The 22,415-nt window shown below is 53.7% G+C and overlaps 2 protein-coding genes across 2 annotated transcripts; one reads left to right on the top strand and one right to left on the bottom strand.

Annotated features, from left to right (window-relative positions):
• Nucleotides 1-1,428: 1,428 nt before the first annotated feature.
• On the top strand, nt 1,429-6,284 carry GAPDH (glyceraldehyde-3-phosphate dehydrogenase). Its single transcript, XM_016221854.2, has 12 exons — nt 1,429-1,492; nt 1,743-1,783; nt 3,488-3,587; nt 3,670-3,776; nt 3,881-3,971; nt 4,100-4,215; nt 4,309-4,390; nt 4,632-4,783; nt 4,865-4,943; nt 5,043-5,126; nt 5,211-5,308; nt 5,412-6,284. Exons 2-12 carry the CDS (start codon nt 1,761-1,763, stop codon nt 5,479-5,481), a joined length of 1,002 nt encoding a protein of 333 aa, XP_016077340.1. The 5' UTR covers nt 1,429-1,492; nt 1,743-1,760; the 3' UTR covers nt 5,482-6,284.
• On the bottom strand, nt 6,272-22,145 carry IFFO1 (intermediate filament family orphan 1). The gene is made up of 9 exons (XM_087814824.1): nt 21,367-22,145; nt 17,481-17,541; nt 17,241-17,336; nt 16,302-16,442; nt 15,226-15,383; nt 14,996-15,116; nt 14,444-14,539; nt 8,002-8,132; nt 6,272-7,321 (listed from the first exon to the last, which is right to left on the bottom strand). Exons 1-9 carry the CDS (start codon nt 22,143-22,145, stop codon nt 7,216-7,218), a joined length of 1,689 nt encoding a protein of 562 aa, XP_087670950.1. The 3' UTR covers nt 6,272-7,215.
• Nucleotides 22,146-22,415: the final 270 nt, after the last annotated feature.

Raw genomic sequence — 22,415 nt, 5'->3', positions numbered from 1 at the left:
AGCATAGACACAACCTTGGCTTGGGGGCCCAAGAGGGAGGGCAATCCCCAAAAGGGAAGGGGCTGGAGTTGGGGTGCAGGACAGCGTGCTCTCTGCCTTTTAGGCAAAGGTTATCACCAGCTAAACTTAGCTACAGGCTTTTAGCTAGAAAGGGGGGCTGGTGTCAGGTTATGCTGGGCCAGCAGAGGCCCCAGATCCCCTGTCCCCCCGACACCTGCTGATGGGCAATGTCCATTTTACCCCACCCCCTTCTAAATCCTCTTTCAAGTGCTCAGAACCAGCCGTCCCTCCATCTTCAGCTCCCAAATCTGGCACGGCCTGGGCTACTGACCCACTGGGCTCCCTTCCCCTACCGCAGGCGTGGGAAAGGGCTGGGGTCGCGTTCCCACCAGGTGCTCAAGACCTCCCAATCTTTTACCCCTTTTGGACTCCTCGCCCTGCCCCCAACATCTGGGCACAGCTTGTGACTGGGAGCCCACGACTCCGGGCGGGCCAGCACGTCCCGAGACGGGGAGGGACTTCCGCCCTCACGTCCAGCTGTCCGCCCTGGGCTGGAGGAGTGAAAGGGGCATTGTCTCCCAGCCTGGGCCGCACAGCCCTCAGGTTTCCCAGGAGCAACTTTGTGGGAGGCCCCCAGGAGTGATCCCATCCTCCCTCTGGGGCCCGGGCAAAGCCTGGGGGAGAGCCTCTGGTGCATACAGGGCCCGGTTTGTCTGCCCCAATTATCAGGTCTCCCAGCTGCCCAAGCTGCAGGACAGTGTGACCTTCAACGCAGATACCTCCCCCTCAAGCTCAGTGCCCAGCCCAGGCCCCCGGCCCAGAGTGGCCGGGAGCCAGGGCCTGAGGAGGAGGAAGGGGGGCTGAGAAGGGCCCCGCGACGGTGCATTGGCCCCTCCCGGGCCTTTCCTTGGCTGTTCCAGTGTCACTACCGAAGAGCCTCGAGAAGTTCCTCAGCCTTCCCGCCTCTCAGCCTTTGAAAGAAAGAGGACGGGGTGGCAGTGTGCAGCCACCAGCCGCCCTGGGCTCCGGCTCCAAGTCCCCATCCCACGAGCTCCCAGCCCTCCCGTTTCATCCGCGCTGCAACATTAACGCCCCTAGCCCCTCAGTTCTCACGAGGGCCCCCGTCCTCGAGCCCACCGTCTCCGGCAAGCTCACCCGCACGTCCTCGGCACCATCACCGATCACCTACTTCCTAGGGCCACTCTCAGTCCCCTCCCCCTCCGTCCCTCGCCCATACTCGCGGGGCGTGCACATTGGAGGAACCAGGCGAGACCAAAAGAAAACGATGGGCACTGCTACTCGAGATTTTACGGGCGCACGTAGCTCAGGCCTCCGCGCCCTTGGGCTGAGACTGGGCAAGCGGGCGGGAGGCGACCCGCGTCATCCCCGCCCCCGCCACGCCTGGTTTCTATAAATTGCGACGGCAGCCTCCCTCTGGCGCTCTCTGCTCCTCCTGTTCATCAGACAGCCGCGTCTTCCCGCGCAGTACCAGGTAAAAGCAAAAGCCAGCAGGCGCCTAGAGGAGCCCGGGGAAATTCCAGAGGGGCCCGGGCCGCGCGCGCGGGCCTGGGGCGCCGCGCGGGGTGAGGTGGGCTGGGTGTGCGCCGCAGTGCAATGGCGGAGGGGGACGTGCGGAGGCGCACGGATGGGATGGTGGTCAGGGGAGGGGGAGGAGGAGAGGGGAGGAGAGAACCGCTCTGGAGCCCCGCGCCCTGAAGTTGACTCACCCTCCCTTCCCGCAGCCGCAACCCAGTGACACGATGGTGAAGGTCGGAGTGAACGGGTGAGTCGGGGGTCGGCAGACCTGCCAGGGCTTCTGCAAGCGCTGGGAGACGTGGGAGGGTCGGGCCCCTCACCCCCCCAAGGAGAACTCAAGGTCAGAGCTCCGACCTCAGAGGGCCTCTGTTCCCCACGCACCTCTGGTGACTCCGCCCCTGCGGGGACAAGTCGCCCGGAGCCTTCCCCTCCAGATAAGCAGGAGAGTCCTCAGTTCTGGCTTTGGACCCATTCCCTTAGGCCCCTAGCTGCGGCTTCTTTCTTTCATTTCGCGCCCTGTGGGGTCACGTGCTGTGGAGGAAACCCCCCTCCCCCAGCCTCCTTTGCCCCCACCTAGCCGCACAGCTCAAGGATGCGGGAGGCGCAGCTTCGCGCACAGGCAGCCCCGAGGGCTCCTTGCGGTAACCTCGCCGCCATGTTGCAACTGGGAAGGAAATGAATGAACCGCCGTTAGGAAACCTCCCTGAGCGCTCCAGTCTTCCTCCTTCCCTGGCTATGACTAACCCTACTTCTGCCTCGGTGGGGTGGAGTCGCCTGTATCCGGTAAACCTGGTGAGGCAAGGCTTTCCCCGTGCTGCTCTCCAAAGAGCTGGACCAAAGAACTCAGACCGTGTTCACCCTACACCATCCGTAACCTGCCTGCCCCCTCGGAGAGGATGCTTTTCCTAGCCGATTCTCTGATGAATCAAAAACGTGGTTTTATGGGGGTCTTTTTGTGTCTTCTTTCTCTTTTCTTTTTGAGGGGAGGTGTGGTAGCTGTGGCTTAGTGCCATGCTAGGAGAGCTGAGTCATGGTAGTTAAAAATTTTCCACCATAAAATGGCTTCTGTAGCAGCAGCCCCTCTCCACACCAGCTCCCCTCGAAACTCCATCAATGACTAGAACTCACACAACCCTAACGACCAGGCTGTAAAGGTCACTGGGAGGATTAGGTGTCTGGGAGTCTTGGGAACCCTGCCCTTCTCCCCATTCCATCTTCCGGAAACCAGATCCTGACTCTACCCTACTCTGGGGTTAAATATAGCACCTGACCTTTCTGCAGCAGGGGGCCTGGCTTCTGCTCTCCCACCTCCTTCCACCTACACACACATCTGTTGCTCCTACAACCTGATTTCTGCAAGAAAGCTAGGAAGGACAGGTAGCTTAGCAATTAGAACCCCCATTATTAGGGTGTTGAAAACAGCTCATTTCCTCCATCACCTTCCCTCTTTGTAGGAGGGACTTGGAAAAGGGTGGGCTTTCCCTGACCAGTTAACTTCCGACCTTTACTCTTGCCCTTTGAGCTTGGTGATGCTGAGTGTACAGGTCTCTGCTCCATAGGGGGTGTGGCCTGAAGCTGGGCAAGATAGGAGCAAGCATTCCCAGGGCACAGAGGGGTGATGAATGCCGGGACTGACTGGGTGGCAGTAGCAGTGCCCTGCACTGTCACTCGAAAGATTGATTTCAGAGGACTCTAGGGGGTTGGGCAAGTCTTTGAGCCTAATCACCTCTTGGACAGGATAGGAGCCTTCACTTCGTGGCCATGCTTTTAAGCCAGGGTAGCCTGGCAAGATTGCTGGGAGAATATAAATTAGACCTTTTGGGACTTTTGGTGGCAGGGAAGTACTTGCTATCTTCCCTCTGAAAGAAGGTGAATGGGCCACGGGCTACTTACACACCCAAGAGAATTCTCAGTTCCCTCCTCATGCCTTCTCACCTTTTCTATCACTCAGATTTGGCCGTATTGGGCGCCTGGTCACCAGGGCTGCTTTTAACTCTGGCAAAGTGGATATTGTGGCCATCAATGACCCTTTCATTGACCTCAACTACATGGTGAGTGCTGCCTGTAGGGCAGGTGTGGGAAGCAGAGGCCCATTGATATGCAGTCCCTTGATGCCCTTACTTCTCCCTCCAGGTCTACATGTTCCAGTATGACTCTACTCATGGCAAGTTCAAAGGCACAGTCAAGGCTGAGAATGGGAAGCTTGTCATCAATGGAAAGTCCATCTCCATCTTCCAGGAGTAAGTGTGGAAGAACAGGAAGAAATTTGCTTCGGGGGAGATGCTAGCATGGGGTGACCACCTTGGGTACATGGTACTCATTCATGTCCTATCATCCCTTGTAGGCGAGATCCCGCCAACATCAAATGGGGTGATGCTGGTGCTGAGTATGTTGTGGAGTCCACCGGTGTCTTCACTACCATGGAGAAGGCTGGGGTGAGTGGCAGGAAGGCTACAGGTGAAGGGAGTTGACCCTGGGATTTGGTATAGCAAGAAGGCTGGGGGAAGCTGCCTTAGACCAGGAAAGGTAGAGCCTGGCATCTGTAACTCCTCCTTTGCTGCAGGCTCACTTGAAGGGTGGAGCCAAGAGGGTCATCATTTCTGCCCCTTCTGCCGATGCCCCTATGTTTGTGATGGGTGTGAACCATGACAAGTATGACAACTCCCTCAAGATTGTCAGGTGAGCATGGCAGAAGGGAGTGGAGAAGTGGTTGGATAGTGCTACAGTTAGAAGAGGGACACATTTGTCCCTAACTTGCCTCCCTCTTTTCAGCAATGCCTCCTGCACCACCAACTGCTTGGCCCCTCTGGCCAAGGTCATCCATGACAACTTCGGCATCGTGGAGGGACTCATGGTAAGAGTGATGGGGAAAGAGACCAAGCACTTCCAGTCTCCATTTCTCACCTGGGACTGGTTCCTTCTCCCTCCTTAGAACACAGCCCTGGGTTGGGGGGCTGGGAGACTGGAGAATTTAGGTTCCTAAGAGTTGGCTTAGATCACTGTATCCCTTTACTTCTTCCAAAGGTGAGGAGGGAGGTTGAAGGGTAGGTAATGAGCACTATGCAGGCCCTTCACTCCATCCTCCATGTTTCCAGACCACAGTCCATGCCATCACTGCCACCCAGAAGACTGTGGATGGTCCCTCTGGGAAGCTGTGGCGTGATGGCCGAGGGGCTGCCCAGAACATTATCCCTGCTTCTACTGGAGCTGCCAAGGCTGTGGGCAAGGTCATCCCTGAGCTGAACGGGTGAGGCTTTTTGCTGCTTTTCTGGACATGGGGGCAGGGGAACTAGGAGCTGGTACTGACCCTGCTTCCCTGTGTCTGCAGGAAGCTCACTGGCATGGCCTTCCGTGTCCCCACCCCCAACGTGTCAGTTGTGGATCTGACCTGCCGCCTGGAGAAAGCTGTAAGTATGGGTTGGAGCACCTTTGGTGGGTTGGGGGCTTGTCTCAGGTAGAATGACAACATTGGAACTTGAACAACCATATTTGTTTTACCTTGTTAGGCCAAATACGATGACATCAAGAAGGTAGTGAAGCAGGCATCAGAGGGCCCCCTCAAGGGCATCCTGGGCTATACTGAGGACCAGGTACTGATAAGACAGGGAGCTGGTGTCCACACAGCCCTACTGAACAAGACTGGGTTCCCATACTTGGCCTTCTCCTTTCCTCAGGTTGTCTCCTGCGACTTTAACAGTGACACCCACTCCTCCACCTTTGATGCTGGGGCTGGCATTGCCCTCAATGACCACTTTGTCAAGCTCGTTTCCTGGTACGTGGCTAGGGTGGGGAATGTCTTAAAAACTGACTGTGGGTCTGGCGTCCTCTGGTGGCTGGCTCAGAAAAATAACCCTTAACCTCTCATCACCTTCCAGGTATGACAATGAATTTGGCTACAGCAACAGGGTGGTGGACCTTATGGTCCACATGGCCTCCAAGGAGTAAGAGCCCCCTGGACGACCAGCCCCAGCAAGAGGAAGAGAGGCCCTCAGCTGCTGGGGAGTTCTTGCCCCAAATAGATCCCCCAACACACAATCTCCTGACCTCCACAGTTTCCATCCCAGATCCCCTAAAGAAGGGGAGGGGGCTTAGGGAGCCCTACCTTGTCCTGCACCATCAATAAAGTTCACTGTACCCAGCCAACTCTTGCTTTATCTTATTTCTGGGTCTAGGATGAAGGGGAAAGAAGCTGGGCTGGTACTAAGGTGAAATATGTCTTGAGAGTAGCACAGAAGGGCCTTGCTTATCCCAAGCAAGCATAGCCTCGGGTAGATTTAGAGCTAGCTTGACTGGAAGCATCCCTTACAAAGTGTGTGCCCAGGCACTACTCGTGAAGAATTCTGTTCCCTGGCTGTTTGCCCTCCAAGGCCTCCAGGTTCTGTGGGTCTAGCATAGCCACTTCACAGGACCGGGTCCTTTCCTCACCATTCTCCAGCCCAGTTAGGTCGCTACAGAAGTTAGAACCTCACCCAATATGCATTAAACACCATGTGATAAATACAGGAAATGAGGGGGAAGTATGAGTGAGGCACATGGGCTCAGTGGCACAGGCATGGTGCCTACCACCTGAGTTGACCTTGGTTCTGCAACTTAAAGCTTCCTTGAGGCAAGTTACTTTTAACTTCCATGCCTCAATGTACCTGATGTTTATAAAATGGAGATGAAACTAGTGCATACCTCAGGATTGTGTAGCTACCACCAGAAAGTGCTTCAAACAGTGACACAAAGCATTCAATAAATACTCTGCAGTTTCATTCTTAAAGATTCCATTCAAATAGCGTAGCCTCCCCTGACAGTTATGCTGAGGTCTCAATCATGTCTCCCCAATTTCTCCAAGATTTTCCAAGTTCGGACATCTTAACTAAGCATGTTGGTCTCAGTGTGTGACACGGAGGAGGCACATCTTCAGCTGATAATTGGAAGAAACGGGGACCCTGAGCACACACGCACATGCACATACCTATGTGCACACACAAGTAGCTTCACCTTTTTCTGCATCACTCAGCAGCGACTGGGAGACAACAGCTTCCAATCTCCACAACGCTGCACCTAGTCAGACCCAGAAGCCACCTGAACAAGGGATATAGACCCCCTCAATATATGGCATTTCCACAAGGGAGTCACACCACATCCTTACTGTCCACACGCAGGTGGCCAGAGCACTTGAACAATGGAGGGAGGACTGAGTGTCCTGTCCAGTCCGATGTCCCTCCACCTGCAACATGGAAGGAACACAAGCCATGGGACGTCCAGCCTGACCCATGTCATACCAGTGCCTGGGCCAGTTAGCACCAGTACAGAATCAGACATTAGCTGGCTCTAGGCCACACGGGTGGAAGGAGGATCTGACAATCACATTCCTTATTCAATGGAGAAGTTACAGGGCCACAATCGCACTGGCAGCATTTTAAAGATGGGGAGTAGCAGACACCCACGTATGAAGTCAAGGAGAGCTCCAGCTGTGGTAGGAGTCACCTGGGAAGGGCAGGCCAAGGCTTGCTCCAGACACCCTAGAACCCTGGAGAGGCCAAGGACCAAGGGAGGAAACCCGAGAGAGGAGCATCCCTGTCCCCAGGGGCCAGGCTTAGTAGAGCGGGACAAATGAAGTTCCCCTTCTGTGAACCGACTCAGCGGAGGTTTGAGGTGCATTCCCATCAGGGTGGGACCAGAGGCAGGTCCCTATCTCATGGAGCTATCAGATGAGACATCACGATCGGAGTCTTCAGTCTCGCTAGGCGGTGGCGGCGGGTCGCTAAGCGGGACCGCAGTGAAAGCAGGAGACTTTCTAGAAAAAAACACCAGTTGTCATCTTGGGGCAGGCAGGAGTCCTGGTGAGGCTTGTCCTCTGGCAGGCAGATGAATGACAACTTGGGCAAGGGCAGGACCATGGGCTGAGGTTGGGTGCCAGGTGAGGGAGAAGGAAACCTCCCCCTCCCCACACCAGTGGGGTAGACAGTCCCTTCTCTATTTTGAGGACTTTGGGAGGCTCAGAGTTCAGAAATATCTGAAGTTTCTGAAGTAAGAGATGCAACCTGAGCCCGAGTGCACTAACTGGATGGCCCCAGCTTTATGTCTACTTGTAGTACTTTTGTGACTCTTTTAATTTACTTTTTTGTTGTGGTGTTACTTACATGGTCAAATGCACAAATGGTGGCCCTGTCTTCAGGTAAAAATCTGCCCTCACACCTCTTCTATTCCTTGTCAGTTTTTAGTTGCCTCTCACCAGAGGAACCATCAGAGTTGGTGGCATTGGGAGGTTTCAGCTGCCCAGCCATGAATGGACATCCAACTGGGCCACACAAACTAGGTGACCTCCAATGAGACCTCCACATCCAGATGTGACAGTCACTGTGGAGGGTTTTTAGGGCTTGCCCACCAAGGGGCTCTGGTCCACTGTTCCCTCCCTGCATGTACCGTTGGAGGAAGCACAGAGGAAGGTGGGCAAGCTCTGGGGGAAGTTCTTACCGGTCCCCAGACTGGGTGATGAGCCGGCGGCAGGTCTCCATCTGCACGTCCAGGCCCCGCTTCATGCTGCACATCTCCATGTACTCATGCAGGTGCCGGTTCATGTCATTCTTGGCCGTGGCAAGCTCCAGCTGTGGAAGGGGCAGGGCAGGGCTGTCAGGTCAGCAGTGACCCTTCTCCCAACCCAAGAAGGCAAACACGCCGAAAGCATTGCAGGGCAGGGGGCCCAGGCAGCATAGCTGAGGGCTCGGATTTAAAAATAAATCAGCCTGGCTGGGTGTGGTTCAGCGGTTGAGCATCGACCTAGGATCCAGGGGATCGGAGTTCGATTCCCCGTCAGGGCACATGCCTGGATTGTGGGCTCGATCAATGACTCATCATTGATGTTTCTGTCTCTCTCCCTCTCCTTTCCTCTCTCTGAAATCAATAAAGATATATTTTTAAAAAATAAAAATAGATCAAGGCGGAAGGCACTGAATATACTATCATTCCTTCTAGTTTTCTGGGCAACCTTTGCCTACAGAAGAATGCAAAGGTATCTCTCTCAGGCTTGCATTCTTTCAACAGACTGGTGAGAGCAATGAGGAAAGGAATGTTTACGCACAGCACGAGGGAGAGGACGGAAGTGCCTGAGAGCAGGGGGCACTGTCTGTGGACAGCCTTGCTCCCTGCCTGGGGATCCTGCATGGCCTGGCTCATCCCTCTCTCCCTGACAATGCTGCACCCAGTGTGTGTCCCTTGCTAAATGAGGAACTCCTGAAAGGGCTGGCCACAGGCCTTATTCATCTCCACATGTGCATGGCAGGTACCTGGATGGGAAATGGACTGTTAACTCTGTGAAGTTATCTACAAGATTAATGGCATAAAGGAGGGCATCTGTCTACACTGTTGGAAAGGGCTCATTTCTCCCACCATCCATTTTCTCATTACTTTATTTTCTATTATTTATTATCCTCACCTGAGAATGCTTTTAACTTTATTGATTTGAGAGAGAGATTTGTTGTTCCACTTATTCATGCCTTCATTGATTGACTCCTGTATTTGCCCTACCTGGGGACCAAACCTGGAACCTTGGTTTATCGGTTTGACTGAGCTATCCAGCCAGGACCATTGTTACTTTATTTTCTTACTCGTAAGCCATTTCAGAGACTAACAGAAAGACCTGCTGCCAATATTGAATGTCCTACTGGTTATAAGATGTATCCTGATTTAAGAAACTTTACATGTGAAAAAATGTGGGGCTCGGAGTCAAGGAAATACCATCTCCCTCCCAGAGCCCATGCCACAGGCTTTGAGGCAGAGCTGAGAGGTGGTGCAGAGGCGGTAAAAGATCTGGGCCAGAGACAATGTGCTGCCTCTTTTTGTTTTGGGTACAAAGGACAGGGGGCCAAAAGGGAATGCGAATGAAACCGCCTGGAGGTGATTTGCTTGACTGCCTGAGAGCAAAGAGAAAGGGTAGGAAACTAGCCTTGAAAAATCTGAACTGGACAGAGGAAACCACCCATAACTAATCTAAACTGGACAGAGGATGGGAACTCAGAGAAAGAAGTGGTACAGGGCCAGGCACAAGACATGGTCAGGACAGTGACATGTGGGATGAGAGTGTGCCCTGGGTGGGCGTGGCTGGAGCGGCAGCGTTGGTTCCAGACACCAGAGCTGGAGTTCCACTGGGGTCCCGCAGCAGCGAGCCAGGGGAGCAGGACGTGCTGGCTGTTCCAGCCAGGAAGAGAATATGATGCCCCAGCTCTCGTTCAGATCAGCTGCCACCCATACCCCCATTTTTCCACCTCATGAGAGTCGGAGTGGAGGGAACTGGGTTCTGGAGCCCATCACTCAGCAGGACAAGGAAGAATATATTTTATCACAGAACGTGGGTGGGTAAAAGTAGATTTACACTTGTTTGTATGGAAAATACTACAATAACTAATAATAATACAAGAATAAACTCACATACTCACAACTGTAAACCTACTTTTGCCCACCCCTGTACATTTTATCACTAATATATATTCTATCACAATAACAAGAGTAAGACTGCCACCAGTTGTCTCTACATGTTACGTCCCCCTTAATTCACACAATTCAAGCAGAAATGAGCACACATTAGGAGATACCCACCACAACCCACACGGAGACTCCAGACTCCTGAGTAAGCAGAGGGGTGGGCCATGGCTGGGAATACATGGAGAGAGGAAAGGAGGTGGGGAGCAAGAATTCTTTCCCACCCTCCACTCTGGGCCTTGGTTTGACCATCCAATAATGGGACATGGTCCTTGCCTCCATCTCAGTGACCCTACGAGGTCAAAGGTCACAAAGATAAAGGGACCTAGGGTGGCCCAGATGGATCACCAGGAGCAACACTGCAAACAAAGCCACCCTGCCAGCTCTCCTAGCATTTCCTCAGTGTCATTCCACTGGGAGAGAAGAAGAATTGGATGACTCAAAAGCATCTTCAAAAGCATGCTTCCACTTAAGATTTTTCTTTTCTTTCTTTTCACATCATGTTGTAAACTAAGCCCCTCTGGTCCAGGGGAAGAAGCAAGCAGAGATGCAGCCCAGACTGCTGCTCCAAGGCCCCTGCTCGGCTGGAGGTACAGTGAAAACATCACACCTTAAATCCACCATTCACAAGAGGGAGGGAAGAGTCAAGGAGGGAGGGAGGCAGAGAAGGAGGGAGGCGACAGTGAGATAGGTGTAAATGGGAAAGTGAAGATCACTTCTTCCCATCTCCTCAGCTGGTAGCATAAATCTGGCTGTGCCTGTAAAACTTAGTTAGCACTTGGCCCTGGCCGGGTACCCTCAGCTGGCTGGAGCGTCGTCCGTGCACCAAAAGGTTGTGGGTTCAATTCCCTATCAGGGCACATACCTAGGTTTCGGGTTCAAACCCTGGTCAGGGAGAGTATGGGAGGCAACCAATCAGTGTTTCTCTCTCCCATTGATATTTTTCTCTCCCTCCCTTCCTCTCTCTCTAAAATCAATAAACATCCTCGGGTGGGGATAAAAAAACACACACATGAGACTGAAAAAAAAGATGGTGGAGTAGGTAACAGCTGCACCCACTGCCTCCCGCAACCATATCAAAATTACAACTAAAATACAGAACCACCATCACTCAGAGCCTCCTGAAAACTCGCTGAATAGAAGCCCCACAACCAGGGAGCTGAAGGAGCACCAAGACCGGGAGGAGGGGTGGAGACTCGGGCGGATCAGGGCTGAATCGCAGAGACACGGCATCGGGCCGCACACGGTGCCGCGGTTGAAACCCGGAAGGGAATGTCCGCGGCGGAGTTTTCCCAGAGAAGGGAGGGATCCCAGCCCCACAGCAGGCCCCAGCGAAGGGCTCCAGGCCAGGAAAAGAAGTCCCCACACCTTCGGGCTACGAAAACCAGTGGGGACTGGGGCTGAGGGTCACGGAGGCCGCGGGAGCGCCAGGCAGCTCCTCTTAAAGGGCCCGAGCATGGACTCACTCGGACGCGCTCCCTCTGAGCCCAGCGCCGGGCAGCAGCCTGAAAGGACCCGGGACACTCGGGGAGGAACTAACCTGCCTGAAATCCCGGAGAGAGCTGGAGGGGCGGCTTCCTCCCAGGCAGGAGAGCTGGCAGAGGCCACTGTTCCTTTGGCAAGTCCTCCCCGCACAGCCGGCAGGCAGGCACCATATTTGAATCGCCACCTTTGGCCCCGCCCCTCCCCACCTGCAGGCTCATCCAGGCCATTTCCAGGGGCTTTTCTGTGCAAGTGGCCTCTGGAGCCTCATGCTTAGGACTTTCCTAAAATCTCTCAAACAAGCAGCAGCAGGCCCCATAGGGCTTGAAAAGGGGCCCCAGGCCTGGCACTAGTGGCAGCTGCATTGGCTCATAGCTTGGCCTCTCCTGGACAATGCCAAGCCCAGCACAAGTAGCAGCCAACTACGGTTTGCTGTGTAGCTCATGCTGGGTGGCCCTGGGCAAGGCACCAGCAGAGGCTGACTTTGCACCTCCAGGGAGGCCCTAGAGACAGTGCACCTGGTGGTCAGACTCTACCATGCTGGATTAGAACCCTACCACAGCCACGAGTGACACACTCAAGGGGCGCACTTGGTGAACACCAAAGCTCCACTGAAGTAAATCCTACTCCATAGGGGTGTTCCCAGCACAGCAGCTCTCTGACTGTAGTTGCAGCTGGTCCTCACAGCTGATTGATCAGGGGGTCAGTTCCTCCCAGTGACACCAATAGCAACCAAGGCTCAACTACAACAGGACAGTGCACACAGCCCACACAGGGGAGCACCTAGAAGGCCTAGCTCAGGAGACTGGGGAGGCTGAGCCACTGGACTCTACAGGACACCTACTACACAAAGCCACTCTATATATTCCAGAAGACACAGCAGCTCTATCTTATACATAGAAAGAAACACCTGGAAGCAGCCAAAATGTGGAAGCAAAGAAACATGTCACAAAGGAAAGAACAGGAGAAATCTCTAGAAGAGGAACTAAATGAAATAGATCCAAGCAAGCTAACAGATAGAGAGTTCGGAATTTTGGTTATAAGGATGTTTAAGCAGACCGTTAGGGAAATAACTGAGAAAATCGATGACATAATAAAGTACCAATTTGAAATGAAGGCTACAGGAACTGAAATGAAGAATAATTTACAGGGAATCAATAGTAGAGTAGAGGATGCTGAGAATCAAATCAGCAATTTGGAACGTGAGGAAACAAAAAACACCCAACCAGAAGGGCAAAAAGAAAAAAAGAATCCAGAAATATGAAAATAGTATAAGGAGCCTCTGGGACAACCTCAAGAGGCCCAACATTCGTATTATTGGGGTGCCAGAAGAGGCAGAAAGAGACCAAGGAATTGAAAACCTATTTGAAAAAGTAATGACAGAAAACTTCCCCTACCTGGAGAAAGAAATAGACTTTCAAGTCCAGGAAGCACAGAGGGTCCCAAACAAGAGGAACCCAAAAAGGCCCACAGCAAGACACATCATCATTAAAATGCCAAAGGTTAAAGACAAAGAGAGAATCTTAAAAGCAGCAAAAGAAAAGCAATTAGTTACCTACAAGGGAGCACCCATACAACTGTCAGCTGATTTCTCAACAGAAACTTTGCAGGCCAGAAGGGAGTGGCAAGAAATATTCAAAGTGATGAAAAACATGGAACTACAACCAAGATTGCTCTACCCAGCAAAGCTATCATTTAGAATTGAAGGTCAAATAAAGAGCTTCACAGATAAGAAAAAGCTAAAGGAGTTCATCACCACCAGACCAGCACTACAGGAAATGTTAAAGGGTCTTCTTTAAGAAGCTAATGAACAAAAGAATCTGATGAACTAAATAGATCCAGAGACATTGACACATGCAACAGACGATCATATTTCAGAGGAAAGAAGGAAGGGGAGGGGAGGGTGGGAAGAGATTAATCAAAGAAGTTATATGCATATATGTATAACCCATGGACATAGTCAATAACAGGGTGAAGGCCTAGGGAGGGGGTGGGAGCGAAGTGGAGGGGGTCAACTGTCAGGGAAAATGGTATACCTGTAATACTCTCAACAATAAAGATAAATTTAAAAAACAAACAAACAAACAAACAAAAAACACATGAAAAACTTAGCATTTGCCTGCCTGGGCAAAAAACAAAAGCAGGTTTTTCTTAGGGGAACAGGACCATTTGACGTGAGGGAGCAGTAAGAGGGCAAACATGCCACATGGGGCTTGAAGAGAGGTTGAGAATTATAGGAGTCTGCCTGCCTCATCCCCATGTCAGAGTGCTCAGGAAAGGACCCCCTCACCTGGGGCAAGAGGACTTGGGAATCACCTCCAACCTCCCCACCCCATAATTCCCTTCATCCGGGGTGCCACAAATCCTTCCTGAAGCCCCTAACTGCCTAGAGTTTAAGCGAAAGCATCAGGTCCCCCTGCCACCTCTAGAAGGTTCCTCAAGGCTGGGGAATAAGAATAGAGATTCCTCCATTAGCGCAAAGGCTTGGCTGAAGAAGCAGCAAAGTTCAAGTCCACCTCTGAGTGGACTGTGCTGCAGCACTAACAATAATAATCATCACCACCACCATATGGTATGCTTACTATGAGACAGACACTGCCTTAAGTTCACTGGGTGTATTATTTCATTTCATATTCAAACAACCCTATGAGGGAGGTATTATTAAGATTCCTTTTTACAAATAAAGAAACAGGCTCAGAGAGAGTAAGCAGCTTGTTGAAAGTTAATAGTAGCAATTAAGTGATGGGGTTGAGAACTGAACCCACATCTGTCTGCCTACCTCCAGAGCCTGAGATCTTAAGAATCCACTAGAGGTACAACAGCTGGGCAATCACTCCTCCCCGTCAAAGAAAAGCGGGAGGCCTGGTGTCTCAGGTCTGCAGGATGGGACCACTCCACCTGCAGCCCCACTTACCACCCACTGGGACCTGTGGTCCTCAGCTTCTACTCACAGCCTTACCTCTATCTGGTCAATGGTTTCCTGATATTCCTTCTCCCGGGTTTTGAACAAGGATTCGGTGTCTTTAATCACCTTCTCCAAACTGTCTTCCTGTTGCTGGAGTAGAAAGGGAAGCATGGGTGGAGGGGAGGGGCAAGGCGGAGGGATGGGATGGGATGGGATGGGATGGGATGGGATGGGATGGGATGGGATGGGATGGGATGGGATGGGATGGGATGGGATGGGATGGGGTGGGGTGGGGTGGGGTGGGGTGGGGTGGGGTGGTGGGGGGGTGGGGGGGGTGGGGGGGGTGGGGGGGATGGGATGGGATGGGACGGGACGGGACGGGACGGGACGGGGGCAGTCCACAGGGCCAAGGAGAGACAGAGAGAGAGAGAAAGTCAGGCTAAAGGAAACAGGAGAAAGAAGAGAAAAAGGTTAAAGAAGGGAAGCAGCAGGTAAAGGACAATGGCCACAGAGGGAAAACAGAGCAAGGAGGGGAGGGAGGCGGGGGCACTGGGCAGTGAGCTGGAGGCAGAACTGGAGGGCCCTGAGGCCCAGAGGGGAGGTTACCTCTCCCTGGGCCTCTGCAGCTGCCATGGCATAGCCTGAGAAATCCTCCCAAAGCAGCAGGGTCTCCTCAGTCTCCTCCCAAGTCAGGCTGTCACAGTCGTCCTCAAAATCATATTCCCTCCTAGAGACAGGGAGCCCGTGTGTCAGGGTGGGGGCCTTCCTCCTGGCGGAGGGGACTGGGGGGAGCTCCGGCCTCCGGGGACTGCCGAGGATGGGCCTGCGGGACTCACAGCTGGTTGAGCATGCGCTGCATCTCCTCGTTGATGCTGAGGGCTGTGCTCTCCTCCTCATCCCCATCGGGCTGGCGGGGCCCCTCGCTCTCCGACAGAGAGGTGTCCTCCTCGACGGCAGCCTTGCGCTCCCGCTTCCGCCCCCCCATGGATGGGACCTTAATGGGAGACAAGTGCAGAGACTACAGAGCCGAGGCCGGGTGCATGAGGAGAAAGGGCGGTGGGGCGGGCGGGTGGGAGAAGCGGGAACCAGCAGAGGGCGGGGCGGACAGAGAGAAGACACGATTACAATGACAGGAACGGAACACCAGTCACCAAGGGGCAGGCAGACAGACACAGATGGGCACAGGGCTGCAGACCAAGAGGGAAGAACAAGAAGAAACACAGAGAACAGAGCAGTGAGGTAAGGGGAGAAAGGGCTGGCTGTGGCCACGTTAGGATGTGCACAATGGCTACCAAGTATTTTTTTCCCCTAAAAAGAGGTCTTTCTAATGAAATGACTGAACAAAAAAGAAAGTTTTAGGTTGCAAGGAGGAGGAGGACACTGTTCACGAAGGAGAACCTAAGTCGCATATCCAGGCCTGGAAAGCCGGGAGGAAAAGGCATAGAAAGAAATGAAGCAGAGGAAAGAGGAGAGGGGGACAGGGCGCGGGAACTAGAAGGGGATGGAAATCTGCGCTGAAAAGCCCAGCAGGTCAGAACCGATGGCCAAGGCCTGGGCAGTTTAGAAACGGGGACTGGGACATTAATAAGCTTGCGTGAGAGCAAAACTAACCAGTTTCTTCTGTGAAGAAAGCCAAAGAAGATGAGAGGAAGAGAGAGGAGAAGAAGCAGACAGAGGAGAGAGGGAGGGGAGAGATGAGTTAGAGACAGCTTCCAAACTTCTCTTCCGAGGCTGTTCCTGGCTCCCCAGCCAGTCCCACTAAGGGCCCCTCGGTGCCAGGACGAGTCCCCCGAGAAGGAGGATGGGCAGCAATGATGGAAGGTTCTTCACCTGCCCCAACCCTCCCCTGAGGCCCTCGGGCACGGGGAGGTGTGGGCTGGAGGCCGGGCCAATGCCTGCCCTCTGCCCTCACCTGGAACATCTGGATCATGTCCTCACAGTTGCGCTGCTGAGCCACATCGCAGAGTTTGGCGGTGATGTCGATGCGGCGGCAGATGTCCATGTCTACCTTCATGGCCTTCTCCTGGATTTTCGTGTCCAGCTCTGTTAGGTTCTGTCCGGGGAACACGGGGAACAGTGAGGAGGTGCCCTGCACTCCACACAAGGGCCAATAGGCCCTGACAAGATCCTCCTCACCCTTCTGGTCACACGTCACCATCACCTCCCCCATGAAGCCATCAACTCCTCTGAGTAGCACGCGTCCCTTCTGGGTGATCTCCCCACAGCACTTAGTTCATACACAGGCTGCTGGTGCAACTGGCTCCCTGGCTAGATGGGGAGCCCCTGGAGGGCGTGGCCCAGAGCCGGGACATGCAGGGGTCCCTCTTGGAACTTATGTGAAAGAGAGACTACTGGGAGTTACAAGAATGGAGAACATAGTGTGGTAAGGATAACAACAGCTAACGCTTATTTAGCACTAAGTATGTGCCAGCACCATCCTCAGGGCGTTATGAGCATACTCATTCTGCACTGTACACGCCTTTATTACCTATCCCATTCCGTGTAAGGACAGGAGGCAGAGTGGTGAAGGAATTCACCCAAGGCCACACTGCTGGGGAGGGGCAGAGCTGGTATCTGTGTTCTTAACTAACTGCTGGACAAGCTCTAGTGATGATGGAGGTACGCTGCCTCTCCAACACAAGGGACATGTGTTCCTTCTTTTTCTCCTGAAGTAGAGGGTGGCAAAGGAAAAGACGGAAGCATAGCAAAGTGTGGGGAGGGGTGGTGGACAGGAAATCAACAGGCCACACCTAGCAAGGCCTGCTCTGCCTGATTTGGCAGCCTGGCTGCAGACAGCCTGCGTGACAAGCCCGCAGGGGAAGAATGTGAGGGATGCGCTAGCTGCACTCACGTTGCTCATAAGCCCTTTGAAGACCACTAGCTCAGCTTTCAATTGCTCCACCTTCATCGCCAGCTCCTCCTGGCAGGCATCAGACTCCTGGGCTTCCTATAGCCAAGCAGAAAACCCTGCCATTAGTGGCACTGCCAGTGTGGGAGACAGGTCAAGATAAGGAGGGACAAGGAACCAGCCCCAGGATCAAGGGGCGACAGGGGAGAACTGAGGGAAGCCCAGGCAGTGAGGCGCCCTCACCTCCTGGAGCTCATTCACTCGCTCTTGCAGCTGTATCCGCACCGTGTACTCCTCTTCCCACCTAGCAGACATGGGAAGAAGGCAAAGGCATAGGTGCAGAGTCCTTCCCTGCCCCTAAAGCTCCCTGTTCCCCACCTGTCTGGCTCAGGCCTCAGCCCCTGGGTTTGGTTCCCTAGATGGGGAGGAGCTGTGGGCAGGAATGTCTGGCTGGCCAGGCGGCCAGCTGCAGCTGTCAGGCGGCTCCATGCTTCCTGGCCAGTGTGGAGTGCAGCAGCTGCCTTCCCAGAACCTCCAGGCCACATATCAGTGATTATATTTAAAAGCAAATGCAGTTGTTCTTGTCCTTCACAGTGCCCATCCCGTTCAGGCCCCAGCCCAACCAGCTGTCAGACTGGCCTCTTCCCCCACGTCCTGCCCACACCAGACCACCAGGCCCACCCGGCCCAGTCTCCCACCTTCAGCAGCACAGATCCGGTCTCCCGCCTCCTGCCTGCACCAGAACAGAGCTCCTCTAGCCTGCTGCCCTGCCTCGCGTGGTACCATTTAACCCTGTAAAAGCAGCTGCAGGACACACACCGCGTCAACAGAGTTGCTCAAGAGCTGGGAGGAGACACTCAAAGTCCATCCCCATAAGCTTCAGAAACTGCCCACCCAGATCCCCCACTAAGTGAGCCGGAGAGAGGTGACAGTGGAAAGCAGAAGCCTGGGACTACTAAGCACCCAAACCCAGAGGGAAAGGGAGCCTGGAGTATAAAAAGTATCTCATGAATATGTGGGTAAGAACTAGAGGTGGTATCTCCTGGGATACAGAATTCGGAGACTGAGACCAGCAGTAGGCTAACAGACAGCCACTGGCAGGGTCTCTGTCCCAGCACCAGGCTTCTCACACAGGGCAGTCCAAGGTAAGCCAGAGCATGGTGTGTTACATCACAGAGATGGAAGGCTAGCGGTGGGGGCCACGCCGCACCCGACAAGGTTGGCTAGGATAGCGGAACTTCTCAGACCCCACTCATATAGCCTATCACTTCCTGCCACATTGTGCAGACTTCTTCCAGTCTGAGAAAGGAGGGGAACTGCACCAAGAGAGAAACTTCAGTATAAGAAAGGTGGTTAGGAAGTAAGTAGCAAGGAGGACAGCAAGAAAATGAGAACCCAAGAGAACATACTTTATAGATGTGGGATTTAATCCTTCCCCTTCCCTCCACCTTTTTTCCCATCTTGCCCTCCGCATTTTTCCCGGGCTCTCCCTCCAGTCTCGTCTTTCCCAGCTCTCCAGATCTCACTCACATCCGCACTGCAGTATTCCTCAGAATAACTCCTCTCTCTACATCACAGAGGCTGCCCCTCCCAGTCGGGCAGGGAGAGGAGGCAGCCAGCCCGGCCACCACGCTGCTGGCTCAGCTCATCACACAGCCCAGTGCCCAGCCTTCTTGGTTCCCTGCCCACCCTTCCCAGCTGCCCCAGGTCTTTCTCCCTTTTGCTCTGGCTTTCTCATTTGGACAGTCAGGGCCAGCGATGGGCCCCAGTGGCATCTGGTTATATATTTTCTTAATCAAGATCCTTTCTGAACTTATTTTCTTCATCTACATGAAGGCTTGGGATGTGGTGCCTTCGTGCCCCTGTAGTCCATGAATCCCTGGTGGAAGAAGGCAAGACTGACAAGGGGACAATAACCCTGGACACAGTACATCAGGAAGGGTAGGAAGCACTGTTTGACAGTGAATTCAACAAATCCAGGTAGAAACTTAAGTAAGGAAGTTATGTAAGGATTAAGATTAATACAATATCACAAGGTAAAAAAAACACACCTCTGAAATCAACTGGAAGCTCGCTAGAATTCTCTTTGCACTCAGGTCAGATTTTTCCACAAATAGGTTCATTTTGACCTCCATTCAATTCTGGCCTCACTTAGGAGATTCCCTTAACATGTAGGACTTGAGCAATTGTGTATTCTACAATTACCAACCACCTCTCTTCCAAATAAACAGTATCCTTGAGTAAAGTGAGGAAGCAGGGAAAAACTGAGGCCAGGAAAGAGAAACACCCAAGATCACACAAGGAAGGGGAACTGAAAACAGAACCCAGGAGGCCTCAGCTCCTTCCCAGTTTAGTGTTCAAGTTATGCCCAGGCCTTCCAGGCTACAGACAGGAGCTACAGTGTTGCTATAAAGAGAACAGAATGAGCGCAGGGCATCTGGGGTAGAAGAATGAGTAACTGCCAGTGTCACGTACCATACAACTCTATCTGCGGGGCCTCTGCACAGCAGTGTGCTGCAGAGTGATGAGCTCATCAGTCCCCAAGGAATAACTCTTTGCTGCCCTGGACAGCTACACCAAGGACAAACACTCAGTTTTAAAAAAAAACAAGATGGCCCTAAGAACAGCAGTTGTTCCTGTGGTTATGGATGTAGTCCAGAGCTGTCCATGTTCCACTGCTAACTGTGTTAATTAACTTCAGCTGGGGCTGGGGCTGGGGCTGGGGCTCGGGCTGGGGCTGCAACAAGGGCAGGCTGGGTCTGGGTGGCATCTGGATGATGATTTTGGATAACCAGGATTCCCAAAGACACTTATAACATGGACTACAACTAAGGTAGCCAGTATGAGGACAAAACTCAGCCTCAGAAAGCACAATGATCTGTAATTGGCTAGATTCTGGCAGGTTATAGATGCCTGAAGGTCATCCCCCGGACCCAGAGGTAACTTCCCAGAACATTCAGCCAATCCCATAGATAAATCTCAGCTACACTCAGCTGCAAAGGTAATTCCCAGGCCTACCCACAAGGGGTCAGAGTAGCTAACTAAAGGTTAAACCTGAAGGCCCCCAAACCAAAGCCTCCCTTTGACCTGTCATTTTCCTCTTTGACCATGGCATCGGGCACAGTCTACAGAGTGCTGGCTGAGCTTGTGCTCCTGGCCTAACAGCATGCTTACCAACCCTCTAAGGAATCCACTTGATATATCGTCAGCACCCTAGCACTGCATCCCTTCACCTGAACTTTTGTGCTACCCTGCCAGGTTCCCCACAAAAAGCGAAATCTTCATCCTCAGAACATACTGGGCCTGCCCCCCAGCTGCCTTATACTCACAGGGTGTGTCCACATTCCCAACTTTCTCCTACTCAGCTCTTCTGCTGGCTCTGATGAATGCCTCCACCCTTGGCTCTCTGCACTTTCAGATTCCCCTCTTCCACTAGCCCTACAACAACTACCAGTCCCTTCCCCTTTCCCTAGGGAATTCCCTTCACTCTTTCTTTTCCCATGTTTTTTACCTACTCCAAGCAAAGCTCTGCAGTCCCCAGAGCCCCTCATTTGAAACTAAAGCAGATACCCAGCTTCCATTCACAACACTGCTGTGGAAAGCTCTAGGCAGTGGCAGGATCACCCACTGCACAGGGCAGCCCTTCCTCACCACTCCCTTCTAATTTAAGCTATATCTTTTGCCTCTTACTTCTGATCAGTATATAGAGCTTATATCACAAAACTACTAGAGGCCTGAGACTGGTGGGGATAAGTAGTACCCCAGATGTGATCTCTCAGACCCTTGGCCCTTTCACACCTCACAAAAGCCCACAGTTACACCGTCATCCAAACACTGCAGCCTAGATGGGACAGAGACAAGCCAGAAGAAAACTATGAATTCCCCACAGTATTCAGCTCCCAGTCTCCTTCTTGTCACGAGTCTGACTTCTGCATTCTCTGAGGATTCAGTCTTCCCCATTCAATTCCATCTACCCACTTCCGAGCTCCCTTACACAGAGGAATTTTACTCTTATTTCAGTCCTCCCTGATTCTTGGGCCCCAGCTGCCCTCCTCTCCACACCTCGTCCTAGCCCTGAGTGTGGCAGGACACTAAGCCATGTCCCCACCTGCCCGGTGCCCATCCCTACCTCCGCTTGTACTCGTCCCGCTCGCGCTTCACCTTGGCCAGAACGTTGTAGAGGGCGCGGATCTCGGGGGTGATGGTGTCGATCTGGACGCCCACCCCGTCGGGATGCACCCACGACAGGCCAGGCCCCTGCACCAGCATGGGCTCCAGTCCCGGTCCCAGCCGGCGGGCGTGAGAGAAGGACCAGATGGTGCCGGGCATGAAGCGGGCGGACGAGGAGAAGGCGGTGGAGGTGGAAGCGGAGGTGGAGGGCGATGAGTGGCAGGCGGCAGAGGCGGCGAGGGGGCCGGCTGGGGAGCGCGCGGGCGAGCCGAGCACCCGTGCTGACGGGGTGCAGACGGCCGCAGGCCGGGCGCCCAGGGGCAGCCCCAGCGGCCGGATGGGGCTGATGAAGCCGGTCTGCACGGCCTGGTCGCGGCGAGTGAGGCCCCGCCGGCCCTGCTTACCCTCCTCCAGCGCCTGCTGCAGCTGCTTCTCCAGCAGCCGGTTGCGGCGCTCCAGCTCGTGCACCTTGGCCAGGAAGCAGCGGAAGCGAAGGTTCAGGGTCTTGAGGACGTTGATGTTGGAGCCCAGGTCGTTGCGGAGGGCCATGGCGGCGGGGGGCGCTGGGCCCGGCCCCGGCGGCGAGTAAGGAGCAGGGCCAGGAGGGGCGAGTGGTGATGGGGACACGTCCCCGCCCCCGGCGAAGTGGTCGCCTCCCAGAGGGTCTCCCAGCGGCCCGGCCAGGCCCTGCTGCTCCTGCTGTAGGAGGAAGAGGTTGGGGCCGAATAACGGATTCATGGCTGCGCCTTCTGCTGGGAGATGGAGACCGGTGCAGGAGCAGGGATGCAGGGCGAGGGAGAAGAACCAATGAAGCGCCCGGGGGACGCAGGACAACCAATCAAACAGCTCAACAAAAGGGGCAGAGGTCAGAGGGGGCGGGGAAGGGCAGAGAAGAAGCCAATGAAAGGCTCAATCTGAGGCTGGCACCTAAACTTTTCCGGGTCTGAGGCAGAGCCCTGAGGCGAGCTAGGCACAAGCCTACCCTTCCGACATCAGACCCCAGGCCAG

Source organism: Miniopterus natalensis, chromosome 2, assembly GCF_054644295.1.
Source record: "Miniopterus natalensis isolate mMinNat1 chromosome 2, mMinNat1.hap1, whole genome shotgun sequence".
NCBI classification, from domain to species: Eukaryota; Metazoa; Chordata; class Mammalia; order Chiroptera; family Miniopteridae; genus Miniopterus; species Miniopterus natalensis.
Note: the sequence above shows the minus strand (reverse complement) of the source record. Positions and strands in the feature narration are given on the sequence as shown.

Coding starts and splice junctions, on each gene's coding strand:
- GAPDH (XM_016221854.2), top strand. CDS start 1,761: ATGGTGAAGGTCGGAGTGAACGG. Junction 5,127..5,210: donor TGGGCTATACTGAGGACCAG/GTACTGATAAGA, acceptor TCCTTTCCTCAG/GTTGTCTCCTGCGACTTTAA. Junction 5,309..5,411: donor TTTGTCAAGCTCGTTTCCTG/GTACGTGGCTAG, acceptor ATCACCTTCCAG/GTATGACAATGAATTTGGCT.
- IFFO1 (XM_087814824.1), bottom strand. CDS start 22,145: ATGAATCCGTTATTCGGCCCCAACCTCTTCCTCCTACAGCAGGAGCAG. Junction 17,542..21,366: donor CGGGACGAGTACAAGCGGAG/GTAGGGATGGGC, acceptor CATGTCTGCTAG/GTGGGAAGAGGAGTACACGG. Junction 15,117..15,225: donor CAGCGCATGCTCAACCAGCT/GTGAGTCCCGCA, acceptor CCCTGTCTCTAG/GAGGGAATATGATTTTGAGG.